This window comes from Neltuma alba, unplaced genomic scaffold (assembly GCF_004799145.2).
Source record: "Neltuma alba isolate B1F8T4 unplaced genomic scaffold, ASM479914v2 tig00004377_pilon, whole genome shotgun sequence".
NCBI classification, from domain to species: domain Eukaryota; kingdom Viridiplantae; phylum Streptophyta; class Magnoliopsida; order Fabales; family Fabaceae; genus Neltuma; species Neltuma alba.
The window spans coordinates 401386-422266 of record NW_021633681.1 but is presented as its reverse complement, the minus strand read 5'-3'; the positions used below and the strand labels follow the sequence as shown (position 1 = coordinate 422266).

Sequence of the window (20881 nt, the reverse complement as noted above, 5' to 3'; positions counted from 1 at the left end):
TTTTAAATTTTGTTTATTCTGGGGTTAGGAAGATTTTTTTTAGCCGGTTTACAGAGAGAGATAAGCATTGACTCTAAAAGCCATAAATCATTAAAATATCAAACTCTTCCTTCATATGGGCGTAGGAGGAGGCACTATTACTTGAAATAAAAAAACAACATATCACATTATAATCAAACACTGAAAATCTTATAATACAGAATGCCTTCTCTGGAGGATTGCTCGTATAATGATGAATCCCTTGCGGAGCTTATAAGGTCAACACAAATGGCTTCATAAAACGCTTCCGACGCCTCTCTGAGTCTGCAACTCACAGCTTGCTATGTAAGTTTCATCTCAATTCTCACTCTATCTTCCTGCACACCTTCCCACATGTTAATATATATCTGAGACAAAAACACAAAGCCAGAGTGTCCAGTAATCTCAGTCATCTCAGTTAATGAGTAGGAATAATAAAAGGAACCTGCTGAGAAGCATTTTCAGAGCAAATGGAGGGTGTGGCAATTGTGGCAACCCGAAGCCCTTTGACATATACGACCCTACACCTAAGCCTAAAATCTGCTGCCATCCAAATCCAGATCCTCCGACCACCGTAACTTCATCGGCATCCATTCCCCAGTCGGTCTCGGCGGAGGATTCCATGAGCGGGAAACTGAGCGGCAGCGTCGTGGTGGAGATGAAGTCGGAAAACCCATATAATGACTTCAAGGACACCATCATCCAAATGATGATGGAGAGAGAGATTTACTCAGCGAGTGAGGTGAGAGAGCTTCTCCAGTGGTTTCTTAAGCTCAATTTGCCATGTCATCACCAACTCATCCTCAGGGCTTTCGCCGATATCTGCCAACAGGCTTCGCCTCCCTCATGACTCCGCCATGCTCCTGTCAACCAACAAGCTCCATCAAAACGTTCATCTGTCTCGTGAATCGCCTCCTCCACATCATCATCCCCTCTCCATCGATTATTTCAATATTATGTACTGTTGGATATATGTGTTGGGTGACAAAACAATAAAATCATTTTTACTTCTTTTTTTTCTTTTCCTGGAGATATCTACGCGAGTACCCCTTTTAAACTTTGATCATGCGCTATTCAACACTGACAGAGAAGCCACAACTTGAAATTAGGGCGACAATTAATGGAGTTTGTCTTCGCCAAAAGCAATGGGTGATGTTAAGAGAAATTAAAGAGCTTCCAATTAGTGTAAATAGATTTCTTATCTCAGAGCTTGTATCCTTGTACTTGACTTGTTCCGGCGGTGTGCTATGGATTTACGCCGAACATGGTTTGGTTTGTGCGTAAACCTTCAGCTTGTCAAAATAAATAAATAAATAAATAATCTGCATGACGAAAGATAACAGGAGCATTGCATATATAAAGATTTATAATTAAGCGAATCTGCCAGCTGTCAATATACTACGTCATTGTTGGTACTAAATCGTTTTTCCTACTTTGAATCGCTCACTTTATTTGTGCACACCATGCATTAATTTATTTACACGTCCATCCAATTTTTTATTATTTTTTAAATGAGAAAAAAAATCATTTTTAAGAGAGTTTTTCCTTCCCCATTGATGTTGACAACATTCAAACATAAAAGGGAGGCATGATTTCTCCAAAGTCGTTATTATGAACTTTTTTCGCATTAATTTTTGTTGCGAAACGACCATATGCTACCCTTATGCAAAAGAAGGGGAAAAAAACTGCATCCAAATGAAAATCTACTTGTAGATTATCAAAATCACTTCTCTCTCACTTTTTGGGTGTTTGGAAAATACAAAATTAGTTAAGCTGACACAAAATCATAAAATTCATAAGCCTCCAAGCTCATAAAATCCTGAAATTCTAAAATTTGAGACCTGAAATAATCATGAACCTTAAAATGCATAATCTCTAAAGCCTAGATCCTATAAAACTAAACATTTATTTTGAAAACTACTACCTCCAGTCATAATTATAAGAACTAGTTGACTAATTTGAGGAGATTAAAAAAAAAAGTTAAGTTAGTTATTTGTAATAAATATGTGTTATCTTTCCTAAAATATTCTTACTAATCAAGTATAGTGGCTAGAACTGTCATTGTTAGAAGGATTACGTTAAAAAAATACATAAATATGATAGAAAAAGTGGATTGTGGTCTTATATTTAGGATCAAAATAAAAGTCAAATATGATCTTATATTAAGGATAAAAAGTAGTATAATGATAACCTAATTAGGCCCTAACATGTTCAAATCTAAAAACAGTATGAAATCCTTTTTATCTTATGCCCCTCAGAGAGCAGATTTGTCTTCAAAGATCAGGATGACTGAAAGTTGTCTTCTGCCCTAAAAGGCTAAAACCAAATAAATAGGAAATTAGATATCTCTTCAAAAAGTAGTTGGGACGTCTTCCTCCATTCTCTCTATGCAAAATTCATAGCTTGTGCTGGGAAAATGGCGCTCGTGCTTGCTGGGAAAACACCGTTGATTCCACCGTCTCAGGAAGAGGATGACTTGCTGGTGCGAAGTTCGAAGAAGATCAAGAATGGGCCCAAAGATAGTAGTGACAATATCCTCAGGGGCCACTGGCCAAAGGCAGGGTCGAAGAGTTCTGAATATAATATTGGAGGGCCCTCGTTTGCAGAAAAGCTGAAAGGTGTAGATAGAAACAATGATCATTCTGATGATGACATTGAGAATGCGGACGAGGAAGATTCAGACGATTCTATGTCTGAAGGTTCTCAACAAGCTATGGAACAGGAGAAGGATGAACCATTATGCAGAACAATAGAGGATCCTAACAAGAACTTCCCTATGTTTTCTTTTTCTGGGAAAATGAAGAAAAAGTTGTATAGAGCTTGGAGGAAGGCAGTGATAGTTAAGCTCTTAGACAGGTCTATTGGTTATAAAGCTCTCCAGTCACGTCTGCAATCCTTGTGGGCAAAAAGAGGTGTCATTAACCTCATTAATATTGGTTATGGCTTCTTTGTTGTGAAGTTATCAAATCGAGAAGATTATTTTAATGCACTTACAGGAGGCCCTTGGATGATCTATGATCATTATCTAACTGTGAGACCATGGGAACCAAGGTTCCAACCAGCTAGAGCAACCATAGACAAGGTAGCAGTTTGGGTCAGGATGCCAAGGGTGTTCTTAGAATGCTATGATGAGGAGGCCTTAACAATTATTGGTAATCGAATTGGAGAAACTATTAAAGTGGATATGAATACCTCTTGTCAGCTAAGAGGTCATTATGCTCGTATTTGTGTTCTAGTTGATTTGGGGAAGCAGTTAATGTTGGGATTTTCATTAGATGGAGAGGAGTATTACCTTGAGTATGAGGGGCTCCATATGCTCTGCTCAAATTGTGGTATTTATGGGCATAAAAGTGAAGTTTGTCCAAAAAGAGAGAAAGAACAAAGAGCAGAAGGAAATCCAAATCCAAGGGCAACACAAATGAATCCAAAAGAGCAGGAAGGTGTGGTTATTCATGAAAGCAAAATTACTCAAGACCAGTGGCGGGTGGTTCATAAACCTCGCCGGCAAAGAAGAGTGAAAGAGAACAGGGGAGAAGCTAACCGGTCAGAAAAGGCCGGTTCTCGATTCGGGGTTCTAGCTGACGTGGAAGAGCAATGGCATGAGGCAAAGCATAACGAGAACGTACGGGATGAGGTTGTGTATTCCGTACCTGAGACACAGAAATGGGCACAACACACTAATGCTGTACGAGCTTCAAATGGAAAGAAAAAAAGCACAGGGAGAAGACAGCAGGAAAGAGAAAATGTTGAGGGAGCGGCAACATGGGAAGCAAACGAGAAGTTAAAGGAGCAAGTGATTTCGAGGGAGACAAATGAGAAATTAAAGGAGATGGAGGTAAGTAGAAAGTGTGAGAAGAGGACAAGGGAGATGTTAGGGCATGAAATGAGAAGCAATGAAATTCTGATGATCACTATGGAAGAATGTAACGAAAAGACAAATGAGGGGAAGAATATACCGGAGGGTGAATTAGTGGAACGTGAGGTTGTGAACATGATGGATTTGGGCCCAGGAGACAAAGCCCAACGTCCAAAGTCCTTCACTAATTTGGATGGGATTAGGATTGAGGAGGTGGATCCAGGTGATCCTAGTATTAGGCCTCCTTTTAACAATCCAACGAGCTTGATGCAAGAGGATGACTATGTCGAGAGTACGATGGTACCTGAGACCCAATTCTCTAATGGGTTTTAATTGAGCTGCTCTATTTCAAACTATTCATTTGTTTTATATGGATAGTCTCTTATATTGGAACACAAGGGGAGCCTGTAGTAAGGGGCTTCTCAGAAATCTTAAAGCTGTGTGTGAAGGGCCCAAGCCCATTTTAATAATTTTGGCAGAAACAAGGTGTGAAGATCAAACAAAATTTCGCCCCTTCATGCTCTTGGATTTGATTCGATCAAAGTGATTCCAAGTATTGGAAGATCTGGGGGAATTGTAGCAGCATGGAAGAGTAACAATATTCAGATTAATGTTTTGGTTGAGAATCAACAATTTTTCCATTTGGATTGTGAGATACCAGGTAAATCTTCTTTTTTCCTCACTGCCATCTATGCCATTCCTCATTCAAATAATAGACAGCTACTCTGGAATTCCTTGCGGCATTTTTCTTCGGCAATCTCAAAGCCTTGGGTGGTTTATGGTGACTTTAATGATATTTTGCATGCTTCAGAACGGATTGGAGGGAGTGGGTGCAACTTTAGTCGAATTAATTGGTTTCAAGATAGAGTTCGAGAATGTGGGTTATCTGATTTGGGGTTCAATGGACCGCGTTTTACTTGGAAAGGACTGAAGATTTCTGGGTGTTCTCGTCTATACGAACGTCTAGACAGAGCTTTTGTGAATGATGAGTTTCTGCTTCGAATTCCAGAAGGTAGTTTAAAGGTTCTTCCCAGAACTCTCTTCTCGGATCATAATCCTTTGGTTTTATATCTTCCTACTCAAAGTAATGTTAATAGAGGGATAAAGCCTTTCCGCTTTGAAGCAATGTGGCTTCAACACGAGAACTTTAAAGATTTTCTGTGTGAAGCCTGGAAAAATAATGGCATTATCTCTGAGTCGTTAGCTGATTTAAAGAATGATCTTTTGGATTGGAATAGAAGCACTTTTGGTTTTGTTGAACAGAAGAAGAGAACAATTTTGAGTAGGTTGAAAGGAATCCAGAACTCCTCGGCCTATCCTTTTTCTCTCTTTCTGCGTAACCTGGAAAAAGAGTTACAGTCTGATTTAGAACAATTATTGAAGTGGAAGAGATCAAATGGTTTCAAAAAGCCAGGACTGAGTGGATTACACGAGGTGATAGGAACACTAGATACTACCATCTCAGGACTAAGTTAAGAAGAAGGAGGAACAAGATCATGACATTGAAGGATGACCAGAATCGGTGGATTGAAGATGAAGTTGAAGTTAAGGCTCTGGTTCTTAATTATTTTAAAAATCTTTATATTTGTGAGGAGCAGTCTTCTTGTGTTCTATTTACGAGGACTAGTTTCCCCTTGATAGATAGATCCACCTTGTTTGATATGAGCAGAGCACCTTCCGTTGAGGAAGTCAAAAGTGCGTTATTTTCCATGGGCCCTTATAAAGCACCAGGAGTAGATGGTTTCTCTCCTATCTTTTATCAGTCCAACTGGAGTATTGTAGGAGCAAAGCTATGCGATTTTGTTAGAGAAGCTTTTCTTACCAAAAATGTGGAGGTGGAAGATAACAGAACGCTTATTTCTTTGATTCCTAAGAATGAGAATCCTCAGTTGGTGGGTCATTTCAGACCTATTTCCCTTTGTACGGTGCACTATAAATGCATAACAAAGATTATTGCTATTAGATTAAGGTCTGTCATGGATAACATTATTTCTCCTTATCAAACTAGTTTTATTAAAGGGAGAAATATTCAAGATAACATCATTGTGGGGTAAGAGATTATGCATATCATGAAGAAATCAAAGGGCAAAAAAGGTTTGATGGCTTTGAAGATTGATTTGGAGAAGGCGTATGATAGGATTAGATGGGATTTCTTGCAGCAAGTTTTATTAGAAGTAAGATTTGATGATGGGTTTGTTAATTTAATTAAAGCCTGTGTCTCTTCTATTACTTATAATGTGCTTTGGAATGGATCTCAAACTGAGTATTTTTCTCCAATGAGGGGACTCTGGCAAGGGGACCCTATTTCTCCCTTGCTGTTTGTTTTGTGCATAGATAAGCTCTCGCACTTGATCTGTGATGCAGTTAAAGATGGTAGTTGGAAACCAGTGAGAGTGGCAAAAGAAGGACCGTCTATTTCTCATTTAATGTTCGCCGATGATATTTTGCTTTTTGGAGCTGCAACGGAACAACAAGCTTTATGTATGATGAGTTGTTTGAATAAATTTTGTTTGGCTTATGGGGAGAAAATTAGCAAAAGTAAGTCTACTATTTTCTTCTCGCCAAGAGTTCCAGCTGGGACTAAGCAGAGAATTAAAGAGATTACTGGGATGAATATTTCTACAAAAATTGGAAAATATCTGGGGTTTCCAATCACTAGATTGAGGAAACCGACAGATACTTTTCAGTTTATTATTGATAGAGTGAAGTCAAAACTTGCTGGTTGGAAAGAAAATTGCCTTTCGATGGCTGGACGCATCACTCTTGCCAAGTCGGTACTCAGTGCTATTCCTTTATACCCTATGCAAGTGTCAAAAATTCCTATAGTTGTATGTCATGAAGTGGAAAGATTGCAAAAGAAGTTTATATGGGGACATAGTTAGAGTCTACATGGTTTTCATCCTATTAGATGGGATCAAATGGTGTTGCCAAAACTCTATGGAGGACTGGGTTTCAAGCGATTGACTACTGTTAATCAGGTTTGCGGGGCCAAATTAGCATGGAAGCTGGTGACCGGTGGAAAAGGTCTTTGGGCTGAGGTTTTGCTTCATAAGTACATGTTGCGCAGTGAGGATAATCTCTTAGAGGTTCATCCGAGTGACTCTTGTCTGTGGAAATTTATAGCACAGCAGCGTCATATTGTTGATATGGGTATGAAGTGGAGTATTCGAAATGGCCATTCTGTGAATTTCTTTAATGATTGCTGGCTTTTTCCTGACAGAAAAGTTAAGGATCTGTGCCTTCGTCCTTTAACGGAAGAAGAAAATAATAGCAAAGTTGCAGATTGGGTATCTTATGGAGCCTGGGATTTTCAGAGATTATCAAATCTAGTTCCAAACTGTGTGTTTCAACGCCTTATTACAACGTTACCTCCTTTGGAAGGGGCGGGGGATGATATTCTATCCTGGAATGCTACTGTTGATGGGGCATTTACTCTAAAAAGTGCTTATTACATGGTTGAAAAAAATCCTCCAAATACTTATAGTTCTGTTTACAAGGCTATATGGAAATGGAGGGGAGCTGAGCGCATACGCGTTTTTATGTGGATCGCCTTCAATAATAGACTACCCACAAACGCCTGGCGAAGCAAATGGTCTGCAACACAGGATATTTGTCCTTGCTGTAATTCTGGGTCAGAAGATGTGTTACACATCTTCAGAGATTGTGAATATGCTAGTGGCTTGTGGAAACATTTAGTTCATCCCAAGTATCACTCTGCTTTTTTTGCTGCACACCTGCGTGACTGGTTTGCTCTGAACCTTAAGAGGGACCTCGGTAATATTTCTAATGGTAACTGGAACTTATTATGGGGAGTGAGTATTTGGAAGCTGTGGTTGTGGAGAAACAATAGTATCTTTAATGATGATTTTATAAAACCTTCAAATCCAACAGCTGTAATTATGCAGACTTGGCGACACTTTGTGCAAATACAGGAGATGAATTCGGCCCTAAACCAATCACGGGGACAAGTGCCAGCTTGGCAACCACCTCCTATTGGGTGGTTTAAATTGAATGTAGACGGTGCAATGGCTATGTCAAAGAAAATGGCAGGGTGTGGTGGAGTGGTTAGAGATCACATGGGCAATTGGGTGGTTGGTTTTTCTCATTATCTTGGCACAAGTTCGGCACAAGAGGCTGAGGAGTGGGCTATCTATAGAGGTCTCCAACTTGCTTGGGACTGTGGATTCAAGAAAATAATCATTGAGTCAGATGCTAGAAATATTGTGGATCTCTTAAAGAACAGCACGATTAATTCAAGAGGTAGTCTTCTCACCATGCAGATTTCAAGTCTTATGAGACTGGATTGGAGTTTACAGTTGAAAGCTATTCCAAGGGAGCAAAACCAGCTTGCGGATGCACTTGCCAAAGAGGGTCTCTCTAGATCTTCATTTTTTGGTTCCTGTCCACCGAATTTACTAGATTTAGTGGCTAGCGAAAGAGTGGGATCTGATTCCCCCATGAGTTGATCTTTTTCGGTTTTGGACATTTTGTCATCTCTTGTACAAAAAAAAAAAATTAGTCAACTGGTTTTTATAATTAAGACTGGACGAAGTATAACGAAAACGAAGCAAAAAAAAGGTTTTATGTAAATAATACCCCTCCACATTTGTTATAGAAAATCATACAAACGTCAAAGGAGGATGAGATAATTTTGATATGTGACGCGACTCTCCCACCTTCACCAACATGGGAACGGTTGCGATGGCGGTTTCGCAATTATGGGCAAATGTGGGAGCCGTCGTGCTCGAAATTAGAGGGTGCGGCCACAACAACCAAATCGAACCAGAAGCGGCATCGGAGCCGCCGAGTCGGAAACTAAAAGGAAGCCCTCGGCTGAACCGCTGGTCGAGGGCTCGAGCGCTTCGCTCCGGTCGCAAATTAGACCGCCCTACTCCCCAAATTCAGACCGTCCAATCCGATGCTTCTCTACCTCCCATCACTCTGTCTCCTGATACAGATGCGTCTGATATCGACGTTGTGGAGGGCGTGGAGGTGAGGGTGTCCAAGTCCATTTATATAGTCTCCGACGGAACTGGTTGGACGGCCGAGCACTGCGTTAACGCTGCCTTGGGTCAGTTTGATTACTGCTTGGTCGATCATGGATGCCCTCTCAGTACCCACTTGTGTGCTGGTGCTTGCAAGCCTGCTGGTTAAATTGCTGATTTTTTTTAAAAAAGGAATTGCATAATGAAAGATAATATTTCTCCATATTATAAAATAAAAAGGCTGTAACCCCGAGGGGTTAGGTCAGCTGGCTGGAGCTGTCCTAGCTTAACCACGGGTATTGAGTTCGAGCCGTGAGAACGCAGCACCCTGAGGGGCCAGAGGGCGCCAACCGAAAGGTTCCTTGCAAGCCTTCGATCCGGATTAGTCTGGGACCGCTGTCACGGCTGAAAGATGCCTATTGCCCTGGGATACCGGATGGAAAAATCCAAAAAAAAAAAAAAGGCTGTATGCTCTTCCTGCTATATTTTCTGGAAAAGTGAATAAAAATGTAGAGTACAGGATTTGTTTGAAATATACTTCTTCAGTCCTTAATATAAGACCCATTTAATTAATTTGATTAGATTAAAAAAGTTAGGTAAGTTAGTTAATTATAAGAAATGTGACACATTTTTCTTAAAATAACATAATCATCTTTCTTAATACCCTCTCTCTCTCTTCTACTTAATTATGGTTGAGGGAGTATTTATAAGAGTAATTTAGAAAAAATTGATAAATATGAGAAATGGATATTATATTTAGGACCAAACTTAACTCAACTCAACAATTGGGTCTTACAATAAGGACTGGAGGAGTAGTATATACTAGTGTTACATTTTGCAGAAGCATGATTATGTTGGTTAATGATACATTTGAAATTTTTTGAATACAACAAGGTTTGACTAAAGATAATGGGCGAGTGATTTTGCCTGCTCTTAAGAGAAATTTTTTCATACCGTTTATGTTACTCTTCCTAATTTTATATCAGTTCATTATATCGAAATATGTTAAATTAAATTTGCGAAAAAATGTTAATAAGATTAAATGATAAAAGAATTAAAAAAATGAATCAACTATATCATTTCTGCTTCCTTTATTTAAAGATTGTTCCTCAAAGTAAATTTCAGAAAAAAATTTCAATCAAGCCAAATTTCTCAAACATCAGTTTTTGGATAAAAATTTCTTACAAAGTTATGTTAAGAACATATAACGAAAATGAAGCAAAAAGAGGTTTTATTTAAATAATACTGCTCCACATTTTGTTATCGAAAATCATACAAACGTCAAAGCAGGATGAGATAATTTTGATATATGACGCGGCTCTCCCACCTTCACCAACATGGGAACGGTTGCGATGGCGGTTTCGCAATTACGGGCAAATGCGGGAGCCGTCGTGCTCGAAATCAGAGGGTGCGGCCACAACAACCAAATCGAACCAGAAGCGGCATCGGAGCCGCCGAGTCGGAAACTAAAAGGCAGCCCTCGGCTGAACCGTTGGTCGAGGGCTCGAGCGCTTCGCTCCGGTCGCAAATTAGACCGCCCTACTCCCCAAATTCAGACCGTCCAATCCGGTGCTTCTCTACCTCCCATCACTCTGTCTCCTGATACAGATGCGTCTGATATCGACGTTGTGGAGGGCGTGGAGGTGAGGGTGTCCAAGTCCATTTATATAGTCTCCGACGGAACTGGTTGGACGGCCGAGCACTGCGTTAACGCTGCCTTGGGTCAGTTTGATTACTGCTTGGTCGATCATGGATGCCCTCTCAGTACCCACTTGTTTTCTGGGGTAATTTGTCCTGCACTTCTCCTTTGCTACGTATTTTCTTCAATCTTGAGTTCCAAACACGATTTAATTTCTGTTTGGGGTTTGTGGTAACATTTCATAGGCCGTACTAAATAGTTGGGAGTAAGCTAATTTACCCCCCTTTTGAGTTACGTGTTGCATTTCTAATATCACATTCTGTGAATGCGAAAGTGTGTCATCTAGTCAATGAGCAAGTCTCAAGTAAATCTTTTTGGCTTTGTTTTTTAAGTAGTTTTCTTGGGAGGGTGGGGGTGTGAATTTTGGTTTATAAAATGAAAGTTAGATCCCCCCCCCCCCGGGTCGCCGTCTCGTACGCAATTGCAATTGTTGTCCAACGGGCAACAGTAATGTGATTGGTGGTAGGTTGAGCGTGCCCTGCAAAGTGACAACCAAAAAAACTAGAAGTAAATTGGACACCTTCTAAGTTGGTTCCCTGTACCTTGCATTATATGTCTAACTTAGTGCACACCTAGACAAGAATTTAACTGCTAACGTGAGTTATTCAAGGCAGAGGAAGCGGGGGGAAATGAAAATAATACCATAACTAGGTAATATATGTTGACGCGTTGCGCTGATTTTACTCAATTATTGTCAGATTGATGATGCGGAGAAATTAGTGGAGATCTTAAAGCAGGCAGCCAAGGAAGATGCTTTGGTTGTGTATACTTTAGCTGACCCTTCGATGGCTGCATACGCTAAGCAGGCTTGCAAGTTATGGGGTGTACGATCCACTGACGTATTAGGTCCAATAATTGAGGAAATTTCTTCTCATCTTGGGGTCTCACCATCTGGGCTTCCCCGTGGGGCTTCTGGCCGGAACCTTCCACTTTCTGATGAATACTTTCGCCGTATTGAAGCTGTTGAATTCACCATCAAGCAAGATGATGGGGCATGTCCCCAGAATTTGGCCAAGGCTGACATTATTCTTACTGGTGTTTCGCGGACTGGCAAGACGCCATTATCAATTTATCTAGCACAAAAAGGTTACAAAGTGGCAAATGTACCCATTGTGATGGGTGTGGAAATGCCAAAGACTCTTTTTAAGGTAGATGTAAGCAAGGTTTTTGGCTTAACTATAAACCCCGTAGTCCTGCAGAACATAAGAAAAGCAAGGGCTAGAACTCTGGGATTCAGTCCAGAATCAAGGAGCAATTACTCAGAGATGGATTATGTTAGACAGGAACTGGAATTTGCGGGAAGACTCTTTGCTGAGAACCCTGTCTGGCCAGTGATTGGTAAGAAATCTAGTGCGATCATGTTCCCATTTCTGTGCCTTTTCACTCTTTATATGTTCCTATGAATTTTTATTTGTAAAATATCATAATTACACAATAGTAATTATTGTGATTTTTTTTCTTATTTCTTTCAATTAGCCTCTAACAGAACCGTAATCTGTTGCTCCAACTTCAGATGTGACGGGAAAAGCAATAGAAGAAACTGCAGCGGTTATATTGAGGCTCTACCATGACCGGAGGCAAAAGTTCATGATGCCAAGGATCTCAAAACGCTATTAAAGGTGACAATTTTGTTTGCCTGATGTTAAACCACTAGTTGTAAAGTCTCGAATTGTATATTGTGTAATGTAGTTATATAATGCGAATTTCATTATTCCATATCAGTGTATAGTAGAGGAGGGTAAAATGTTACCATCAATTTTAAAGTTTTGGTCCACAAATGCTTGCTCTTACAAAGAATGCTTATTAATCTGCCACGTCAAAAGTTGAATAGTATCTTAATAGGTCCAGAAACCGAGCATATACCTAAAAGGTGTTTGCTTTGATGACCCTGGTGGGAACTGTGAAACTGCAAATCCATACATTAGTGAATGTTGGTGGCATTTCTTCATCAGCGGAAATTCTCATGGATTTAATCGATAATGGGAAATGCGCTTTTGTTAACCTTCAAGCTGAAGGAAGTGCTATTATATCAAATCAATCAAAGATTTCTCGATGGCTTCATATACTAACTGTTAAAACATCAGCATAAGCAAGCTTCTAAGTGGATGAAATTTTGGACATCGATTGTCTTTATTATGGCCCATCTTATTGGCAGTACCTGTCAAATTATATCGTGAGGTTTTTGAATAACCTCTTACGAATTCTTGATCAGTAGTGTCTAGTGCACGCAGGGTTGGTAGTATTCCGTACCTAACACTTCGCATCTGAAATTGCTCAAAGTAACTCTGATCTTTCATACCTAACCTATGACAGTACTGAAAGCGTCCATAGACAAAAGAACATTGTTTGTCCCGGAAAAGGCAATCGTGGACTGCCCTACTTCTTACAAAAAGTTAATAGCTCTCGAACACGCGCGTTCATGCCTCCTGTCTACGCAAACACCTGATTATGGCTGTCACAAGCATAATTTTGTTCTCAACTTTTGTTTATTTGCTCACATGAAAGTTACAAGCTCAAAATTGCACCTACGATTAGGATTGCATGTAAGAACCAAATACAAAAGAACAGAACAGCATGATCCAAGGAAGGAAAAAGCAAGGCTAAATAAAGTGGCCAGGGAGAGGAGAACAGTGACACTCTAATCCTTCACTGAGCCGTGCAATACTAAAAAACACGACATATTTCTAAGTGGATTCTGTTTCACGTCTTCTGTTGTTTCCCATTCCTCTAAGTGGAAGTGAGTATGACTTTGCAATGACATCATGAATTCGCCAAAGAGTTGAATCCCTAGAGCTGAGTGTTAACTGATTTTGACGTCAAGAAGGTTGTAGAAATTTCATCGGCTTATAAACGCCAGCAGTTTTATCTTCGGTGAACTGATTTCCTCTTCTGCCTTAAGCTGCAATTCTTCTGCAAGAAAATTTTTAGATACACATAATGTATCATTTGGCTGTAGAATGAAGCAACGAAAACCTGTTAAACCGAGTGTTCAGGGAGGCAATGAGTTCCACTATCACTGAAGCACCCGTTTTGATTTGTTTTTATTGGCTCCTAGTACTGGCTGGTTGTTAACTAGGACTTCTGAGAATTTCTGTCCTTCCGTGAAACTTGTATTGTAAATGTTCAATCCTTGGTTTCTAACTTATATATCTTCACTTCAGATGCATGGTCCTCCGGTTATCTCATTGCTGCCAATCAACCCCATTTTCATCACTTTGCTTGCCCATTGCAAGGGTGAAGTATATCAACAACATAGTTCCCATGCTTGACCTGTGTTAAAAGCAGAACCAGACATTAGGAATTGAAGGGAATATAACAGACGAGGCCATGAATGGAGCTGTATCATATATATCTTACAAGGTGGCAAAGAACAGAAGAACCCTCCTAGGATCGAGGATCCGGAAAGAAGGCCTCTTGAAACTGTTTCGCCGGGATACTCCTTTGCTTTCAATGGCCGTGGCGGCTGCGGCGGTGGTACTGATATTGCTGGTTGTGATGGTAATCTGATGATGGACCTGTGAATTGGTGGAGTGATCAGTGGACCCTACGGTCACCATCCCGGGCTTTTCAGGCGTGCAAGACCCCATCAGAGTAGCTGCAGATCAATGATACCGTACCCCAACATTAATACAACAAATTTGTTGGTTCGCAAGCTTGTTCAAGTCTCTGCCATAGCCAATTCTCGTGGCCCCACTCAGGGGTATTATCATGGTACAAATACACCCTTATAATCTGTACCCCTACCAAACTAGGAGGATTTACTTGGTAATATTGGGGAAAAGTCTCCCATTAAAGTGGGAAGAACCTAAATGATACTACATGTATATAAAAGTTGCAAAGTATTAGGTTCTTTTCACCAATAAAATTTGAATCTAGTATAAGAGATTCATCAAGATTACAGCAAGACTCAAAGCGTTTGCAGAAGTATTTCCATATTATTCATTAATAAGATTCTTATTTCCAAAAAAACTTGTATCTTTACCAGACATGGGTCAACTTCTTGTTAACAGATCAGTTTTCAAATATACTTATCAAAGGATTTGTTGGCATTTCCTGTTTTGCTATGAGTGATTTTTCAAATAAATTTATTTATTAGAAAAGGGGTAATAAGATAGTTCCACTGTGAAAGGTAGGTTTCGTGTTAGTTGGACACTTCAACTAATTTTCCCATTACTTGAATACCGAGGTGGTTGGTTTTACATCAAATCAGTTTCTTCCACGCTATGGTAACAAGTAAATCTTACTTAATAAAGTGGTAAAAGGGGTTGATGCACAAATCATCTTTTAAGTACAAACAAGTTAATGAAAATTCTTATTTATGAATAGATGAGTATATGATTACCAACCATGTTTGAATGTCGTTTCCTAGAACCATGGTGGATCTGGGATTATGGCTTATAATAATAATGATTATAAGTATAATAATAAGATCAGAATCATTAACATTAACAACAAGATGAGACCTGACACTAAGGAGACACCACCATGGGCTGACACACAATTACAGGTTGGTGATGGAAAATATTAATATTAATATTTACTAATATTTAATTATTATTATTACACATCACCGTACACGGACCTAAGCTAAGGTATGGTGATATTATAATTTTATGGCCATCTACAAGATGCGATTTCGTCTTTAAAAAAAAAAAAAGGAAGAAAACAATAAATGATTTTGTATATATTTTTGTAAAGGGCAGTGGTACCTTTAGGTGAGCCTGTTGTAGGGACACTATCCCTATCATGAAGGGCAGCACTGCCATTGATCTTCTTGTCGCCCCCACGCTGAGATCCTTTCCTGGAAAGGTTCCTCTGCAACTATTTTTTGCTTTTTTAAAATAAAGACAAATTTTTTCTAAACTAATAGTGGCCCTGGCCAAAAAGATCTAAACTGGAACCAAGTTCAACCTATTAGGTGTCTGGTTAAATTATGAAACTTAAAGTAATTGCCTTTGTTATTTTTTTTTTCCCACAAGAACACAAGAGAATAACAATTAATTGCTTTGGATATTGAAAAATGCTACAGTGGCCGAAAAAGTACAGTAAGGGGCATGTTGGGGAGGGGTTAAGTAGGAGTTACACAAAGTGAAAGACGGTTTAATTAATTAAAAGGCTGCTCTAATTTCAACGTTTCATTAATTTTAAATTGAGAAAAGGGATAGAGTCTGAAGAGAGAGTAATAAAGCTTGAGAAAGACATTCTGTTGCAATGGCCGTAAACTTTAATGGAAGTTGATGGCAAGCTGAAAGCAACGCCGTGTTATCTGAGCCAAGTTTTAATTTCTGGTGAAGAATTAAGAAATTATTTTTTCATTAAAAAAAAAACTTGGGATTGACAGTTTCAAATTATAGATAGTAATGGATAGATTCGAAGGAAAAAGTGGTAAAGTATGAATTAAATTAATCGAAAGAAGAAAAAAGCTTACTGTAATTCTGGAATTGGGATTGTTATCTTTATTGATGGTGGAAGGGAAGGCGTCCATGTCAATCACAAAGTTATCAGATTTCTCGGGTGTGTATTGAAATGCGTCCATGTGATCTGAAACTGAGATTTTCTGGTTCGCCCTGTTCTGTTCTGAGGACGAAGAACCTGAGTCCTGAAAAAAGCAGAGTTATGAAGGATCTGTGAGTGGAAATTATGAGGATGATGAAGAATGACCAGAAATTCAATGGAACAGTTTTGGCGATGAAAATTGAGAGATAACCCAGAAAACGAATACTCACCAACTTTGGAATTTCCGCCATTTCCGTCGCTTTCAAAGGAGGAAACTGAAAAAACCGGAAGTCAGAACGGAGGAACAAATACCAAAAAGGATCAATCACAGACACTGAAAGATAATCCAGAAGATTCTTCCTTCTTCTCGAAAACCCTTCCCCACTTACAGAAGATAAGGTCTTCGTCTTCAAAAGTAGCTGGGTCTCCTCTGCTTTATGTTTAAGAAGCTGGCTTCAACGAGAAACACGGTGTGAAGCTTGTTTGTTTGTCGAGAAAATTGTACGAGTATAATCGAGGGCGAACTGACATATACCTACTCTGTTTCTGGTGGGATTAACCAGGATGATTTTTCTTGGGAGGATGAACCGATACGAAAAGAAATTATGAGCAAGTTGAAGGAGGAACAAGACGAAGAAAGAGCAGGAGTGAGGGTTGGAAATTTCAGCCGGTCGTCATATGGCCTATATATATACGCGCCCACACACATATATATACATACGTACATACTGTGTGTGTGTGCGTGAGAGAGAGAGAGAGAGAGGAAAAAAATTGATATTGATATGGTGGAATTGTTGAGGTTTGTCCCCGTGAAGTTAACGTTTAGCCGATGATCACGTCTCCGGAGTATGTTTTAAGGTGATTGACTGACGAAAGTCACCAGTTAATCCCTTCGTCGTTATCCTTAACCCCTACTTCCACCCGCCGTTTCTTTTTTCACAAATAGAATAAGATATAATAAAGTAATAAAGGAATAAATTAATAAAGTTGAAAAAAATGAAATTCATATTTGCAACTCTTAAATAAATATTTTATTTAATATTTTTTATCTTCTTTAAGAGTAATTTTAAAATTCATTTCTTATTGATGCCACTCTGACTATTTCAAATAACGGGTTCAGGCGTGGGTAAACGTCAATGATTTTGAAAAAAAAAAGAAAAACTAGTAAATTTAATCTAGAAAAATATATTCTTTCATTCCGAAAGCTTTCGGGTCAGCTTGGGTCAGCGTTTTTGTATAATTTTCATTATGAAATTAGTCATTATAATGATTATGAGCTTTGATAAAAATTCTTGACAATATTGTTGTTACTGATGTGATGCAGTAATAGTGTTTGGTAGTGGAAGTAATTTTAATTCAAGATAACCAAAAATTGATTTCTTGATTAAAAAATTACATAAGCTTGAACCAAATTGATAACGATTATGGGGACAAAAAATTATATTTTTCCCTTTAATCTAATTTAACATATTATCACAAAATTTGACAGAACAATAACAGCTATATGATAATTTATATATTATAATATTGAAATTTAGTTTACTTTTTACGCCATTTGATAATGATAATTCGATAACAAAAACAAGAAAAAGCAATTGAAATTTTCAGGAAAAAAATAAATAATACCACAAAGCCTTTTTTTTTTTGGTGATCTAGGGCAGATTGAGGCCTATGCCCTCCGCGATTCTCCCCGATATAGCGCCTTTTCCTGAGTTCCTGGCCTTCTAAACTGGACCATAACCCGGGGCAACTGACTAATCCGGAATGGGGTATTTTTTAGGCACGCCCATGTAAGGTGCTTTACACCAAAGGCAATAAATCCCTCCCAACAAGCACGGCTCCAGGTTCAAACTCTCGTCTGTCTGGGGTGTGTCAGTGACCACTGCACCCAACGCTTGGTAGTAATACCACAAAGCCTTTGCATCAACTGATAAGAAATCATTCCTGCTTAATTAATTAACAAGTAGTTTTGTGTGCAAGTTTTGAGTATGCAGCCACAATAATTATTTAGAGGTAGTAAGGCACCCCATTTGCTCGAATGCCTGATAATGGAATTCAAAATCAATATAATAAAAGTAATAATAACAACAGGTGTTTTTTCGAAAATCAAGTATCCTGATGGAAACATTGCGAATTGATAATATATGTCGTACCTAATAATTCAGCAATAATATAACATCACGCAAGGATGACAAAGAAGCAAGTTTTGGTCAACGATTTGACAGCAAAGGTGGGGATTATCCATTTCCATTAATCCTTTATTATTTTACACTAAATACGCCAATGATGGTGCCCATTAATAATATCAACTTATATAAAAAGCAGAAAATAGGAGAAATTACATATTAAACATCGTCAAAAATGGGAGGTTACATATTTATATGTGACGCCTCCTTTATTTATGGTACGTAAAATGAAATAAATAGCTAAGTATATTTAGTGAAGACGTCAAGTAAGTATCACGAGGAACTACAGACTTTTCCACCCAAATCTTAGTCGTTACTTCTATCCCTATTTTCCCTTTATTTCTGTGTTTTGATATGGAAAATCAGAAAATGACACCGCAATATATATATATATATATATATATATATATAAAACACACTTATGTAGCTTGTTGAATTCCATTTAATTATAAACAATAAATAACATAATTTCTGAATCCTATTATATAACTGCTAATCAAGTTTAAGAGATTATTCTTTTCTTGCCGCTTGCCCCTTAATTAAATCATTTTTTGAAATTATCTATGAGAACGATTCCTGAGAGAACAAAGGCACTCTGAGAATTGCCTATTTTTGGTCAATGCCATCAAAAAGAATTATATATATATATATATATATAATTGATGCACTTTTTGTTGGTATGGTACATAGGATAGCATTTGATAGATGTGCAGATCATAAAGAAATAATAGAAATGCGTAGGCTTAAGCTTTTCAGAAAATAACAGATTCACCAGCTTCTGAAATTTGCATGCTTTTAACAGTGTAAATGTATATAGCCGCGACTTGCAAATACTCCACTCGTTAATTACATTTAAATTGGGCAAAAAAAAAAACTAAATTGGAAAAATAGGAAAATGACAAAAAAATACACTTGTTGAATTTCAAAAAAATAAATAGATTATGCTGATCCTTCTTATAATAATTTTGAGATGTCAAAATCACCTATTTAACATTTTAAAATTTAACAGGTATTTTTTAATTATTTTTCCAAAAAACGTATTGTATAATTTATAATATAAATGAGAACTTTAAAGTTTCACACAGCAAATTATAAACAGCGTGTTTGCTAATAAAGCATAAAAGTTTATATATATATTGTTATTATTCAAGCAATAATAACGTTTCAGGTCTGTTAAATTCTGAATATCTATATATAGTAAGTATCTGTTACCTTAAAAATAGATGGTTATTCAGAAATAATTTCAAATAGATAATATGTTGGTTACACGGTACTCTTCATGATCTATTCAAATATAAGAAAGTAAAGCTTCATGCTTACTCCAAAAACCTGCCATCATTTTTTTTCATCTAACCAAAAGAAATTCAATGTTGACAGTTGAGTGGTCAGAGGAAAGGAAAGGCACAAAGGTTACCTAACTTGAGAAAATTTCAATTATAGAAACCTGAGAGATCAATATGATTCACTTAAAATTTCAAACTGCGAAAAAAAAAAAAAAAACCAAAAAACCTCCAACATCAAAGATTTTTGGCCTAGAAATATTCTTAACTGATGATTGGCTTATTTCCATCGGGACGTGAAACTTTTGGAAGAACCTTTCGCAATAAGGATTTAAATATATATATATATATATATATATATATATATAACACTACTTTTTCAAACTTATTTTACAAATTAAATACCACCTCCATTACTTAATATAAGAGCTAATTGACTAATTTAAGTAAAATAAAAAAATAGTTAAATTAGTTATTTCTAATAAATAAGTGTTGTTTTCCTTAAAATATCTTTACTAATAATATATTAGCTAGAATTACAATTTGATGAAATATTTAATATATGTAACTATTAAGGACTATTGGAAAAAAAAAATAAATATGAGAGACAAAGTGGATTGGGATAATATACTTAGAATCAAACTAAATATTAAACTAGCTCTTATATTAAAAACAGGAGGTAGTATATCATATGAGGATTTAATTCCTGTATGGATTTTGAGCTAGGGACGTGTAATTAAATAAAGAGAAGCACATCCTAGTAATTATGAAAACGTGAGCACGCATATGAGTTGGCGCAAGTGGTTAAAGAATCCGAACCCGGCTGACTCGCTTTGACCACCATTAATTAATTATGATCGATCTACAAATAAAATTATGGTTAATTACAATCATATATAGTTACAGATATATCATTTCTGGCTTGACAATATATATTAAACATATACAACAATCTCAAGTAAAATTAATTAGCCGACCGATGAGTAAAGCTCGTTAAATCATCACTTAGGTAAGCTCTTGAATATGATATGATTATTTGTTTCCCTCGTGAAACAAGGACGATATATTTATCCCAAGTCTCATTATTAAGTCAAAGGATGCTTCAGTAAGCAATCCTTGTGATCTTCAATTACAGCTACTTAAGACCTACTGATCAGGTAATTAATTATATTCAAAACAATAATATAATATAACATAATGTAATATAATATAATACTACCGGTTCTAAATATAAAACCCTTTTTCTAGTGTAAATTACACTCTAAAAAGAGTCTTATATTTAAGATCAGAGGAGTGTAATATAAAGGCGTATCATGCCAAAGCCATATGTGGAGGGACTAAGCTCCTCACTATCATAATTA

The 20881-nt window shown here is 37.6% G+C and overlaps 3 protein-coding genes across 4 annotated transcripts; 2 read left to right on the top strand and 1 right to left on the bottom strand.

Annotated features, from left to right (window-relative positions):
• The first annotated feature begins 2434 nt into the window (after positions 1 to 2434).
• LOC114744533 (uncharacterized) lies at positions 2435 to 5350 on the top strand. Its single transcript, XM_028932699.1, has 3 exons — positions 2435 to 4166; positions 4253 to 4313; positions 4429 to 5350. Exons 1-3 carry the CDS (start codon positions 2435 to 2437, stop codon positions 5348 to 5350), a joined length of 2715 nt encoding a protein of 904 aa, XP_028788532.1.
• A 2928-nt stretch (positions 5351 to 8278) lies between these two features.
• LOC114744545 (pyruvate, phosphate dikinase regulatory protein 2-like) lies at positions 8279 to 12348 on the top strand. Its single transcript, XM_028932716.1, has 4 exons — positions 8279 to 8848; positions 10494 to 10643; positions 11257 to 11896; positions 12072 to 12348. Exons 1-4 carry the CDS (start codon positions 8561 to 8563, stop codon positions 12173 to 12175), a joined length of 1182 nt encoding a protein of 393 aa, XP_028788549.1. The 5' UTR covers positions 8279 to 8560; the 3' UTR covers positions 12176 to 12348.
• A 715-nt stretch (positions 12349 to 13063) lies between these two features.
• LOC114744544 (uncharacterized) lies at positions 13064 to 16552 on the bottom strand. Of its 2 annotated transcripts, none has more exons than XM_028932714.1 (6): positions 16444 to 16552; positions 16285 to 16329; positions 15987 to 16157; positions 15268 to 15379; positions 13916 to 14153; positions 13064 to 13828 (listed from the first exon to the last, which is right to left on the bottom strand). In XM_028932714.1, exons 2-6 carry the CDS (start codon positions 16303 to 16305, stop codon positions 13741 to 13743), a joined length of 630 nt encoding a protein of 209 aa, XP_028788547.1. In that variant the 5' UTR covers positions 16306 to 16329; positions 16444 to 16552; the 3' UTR covers positions 13064 to 13740. The 2 variants fall into 2 exon arrangements, with proteins under 2 accessions (XP_028788547.1, XP_028788548.1); XM_028932715.1 differs by having other exon boundaries at positions 15268 to 15373.
• Between the last annotated feature and the right edge of the window lie 4329 nt (positions 16553 to 20881).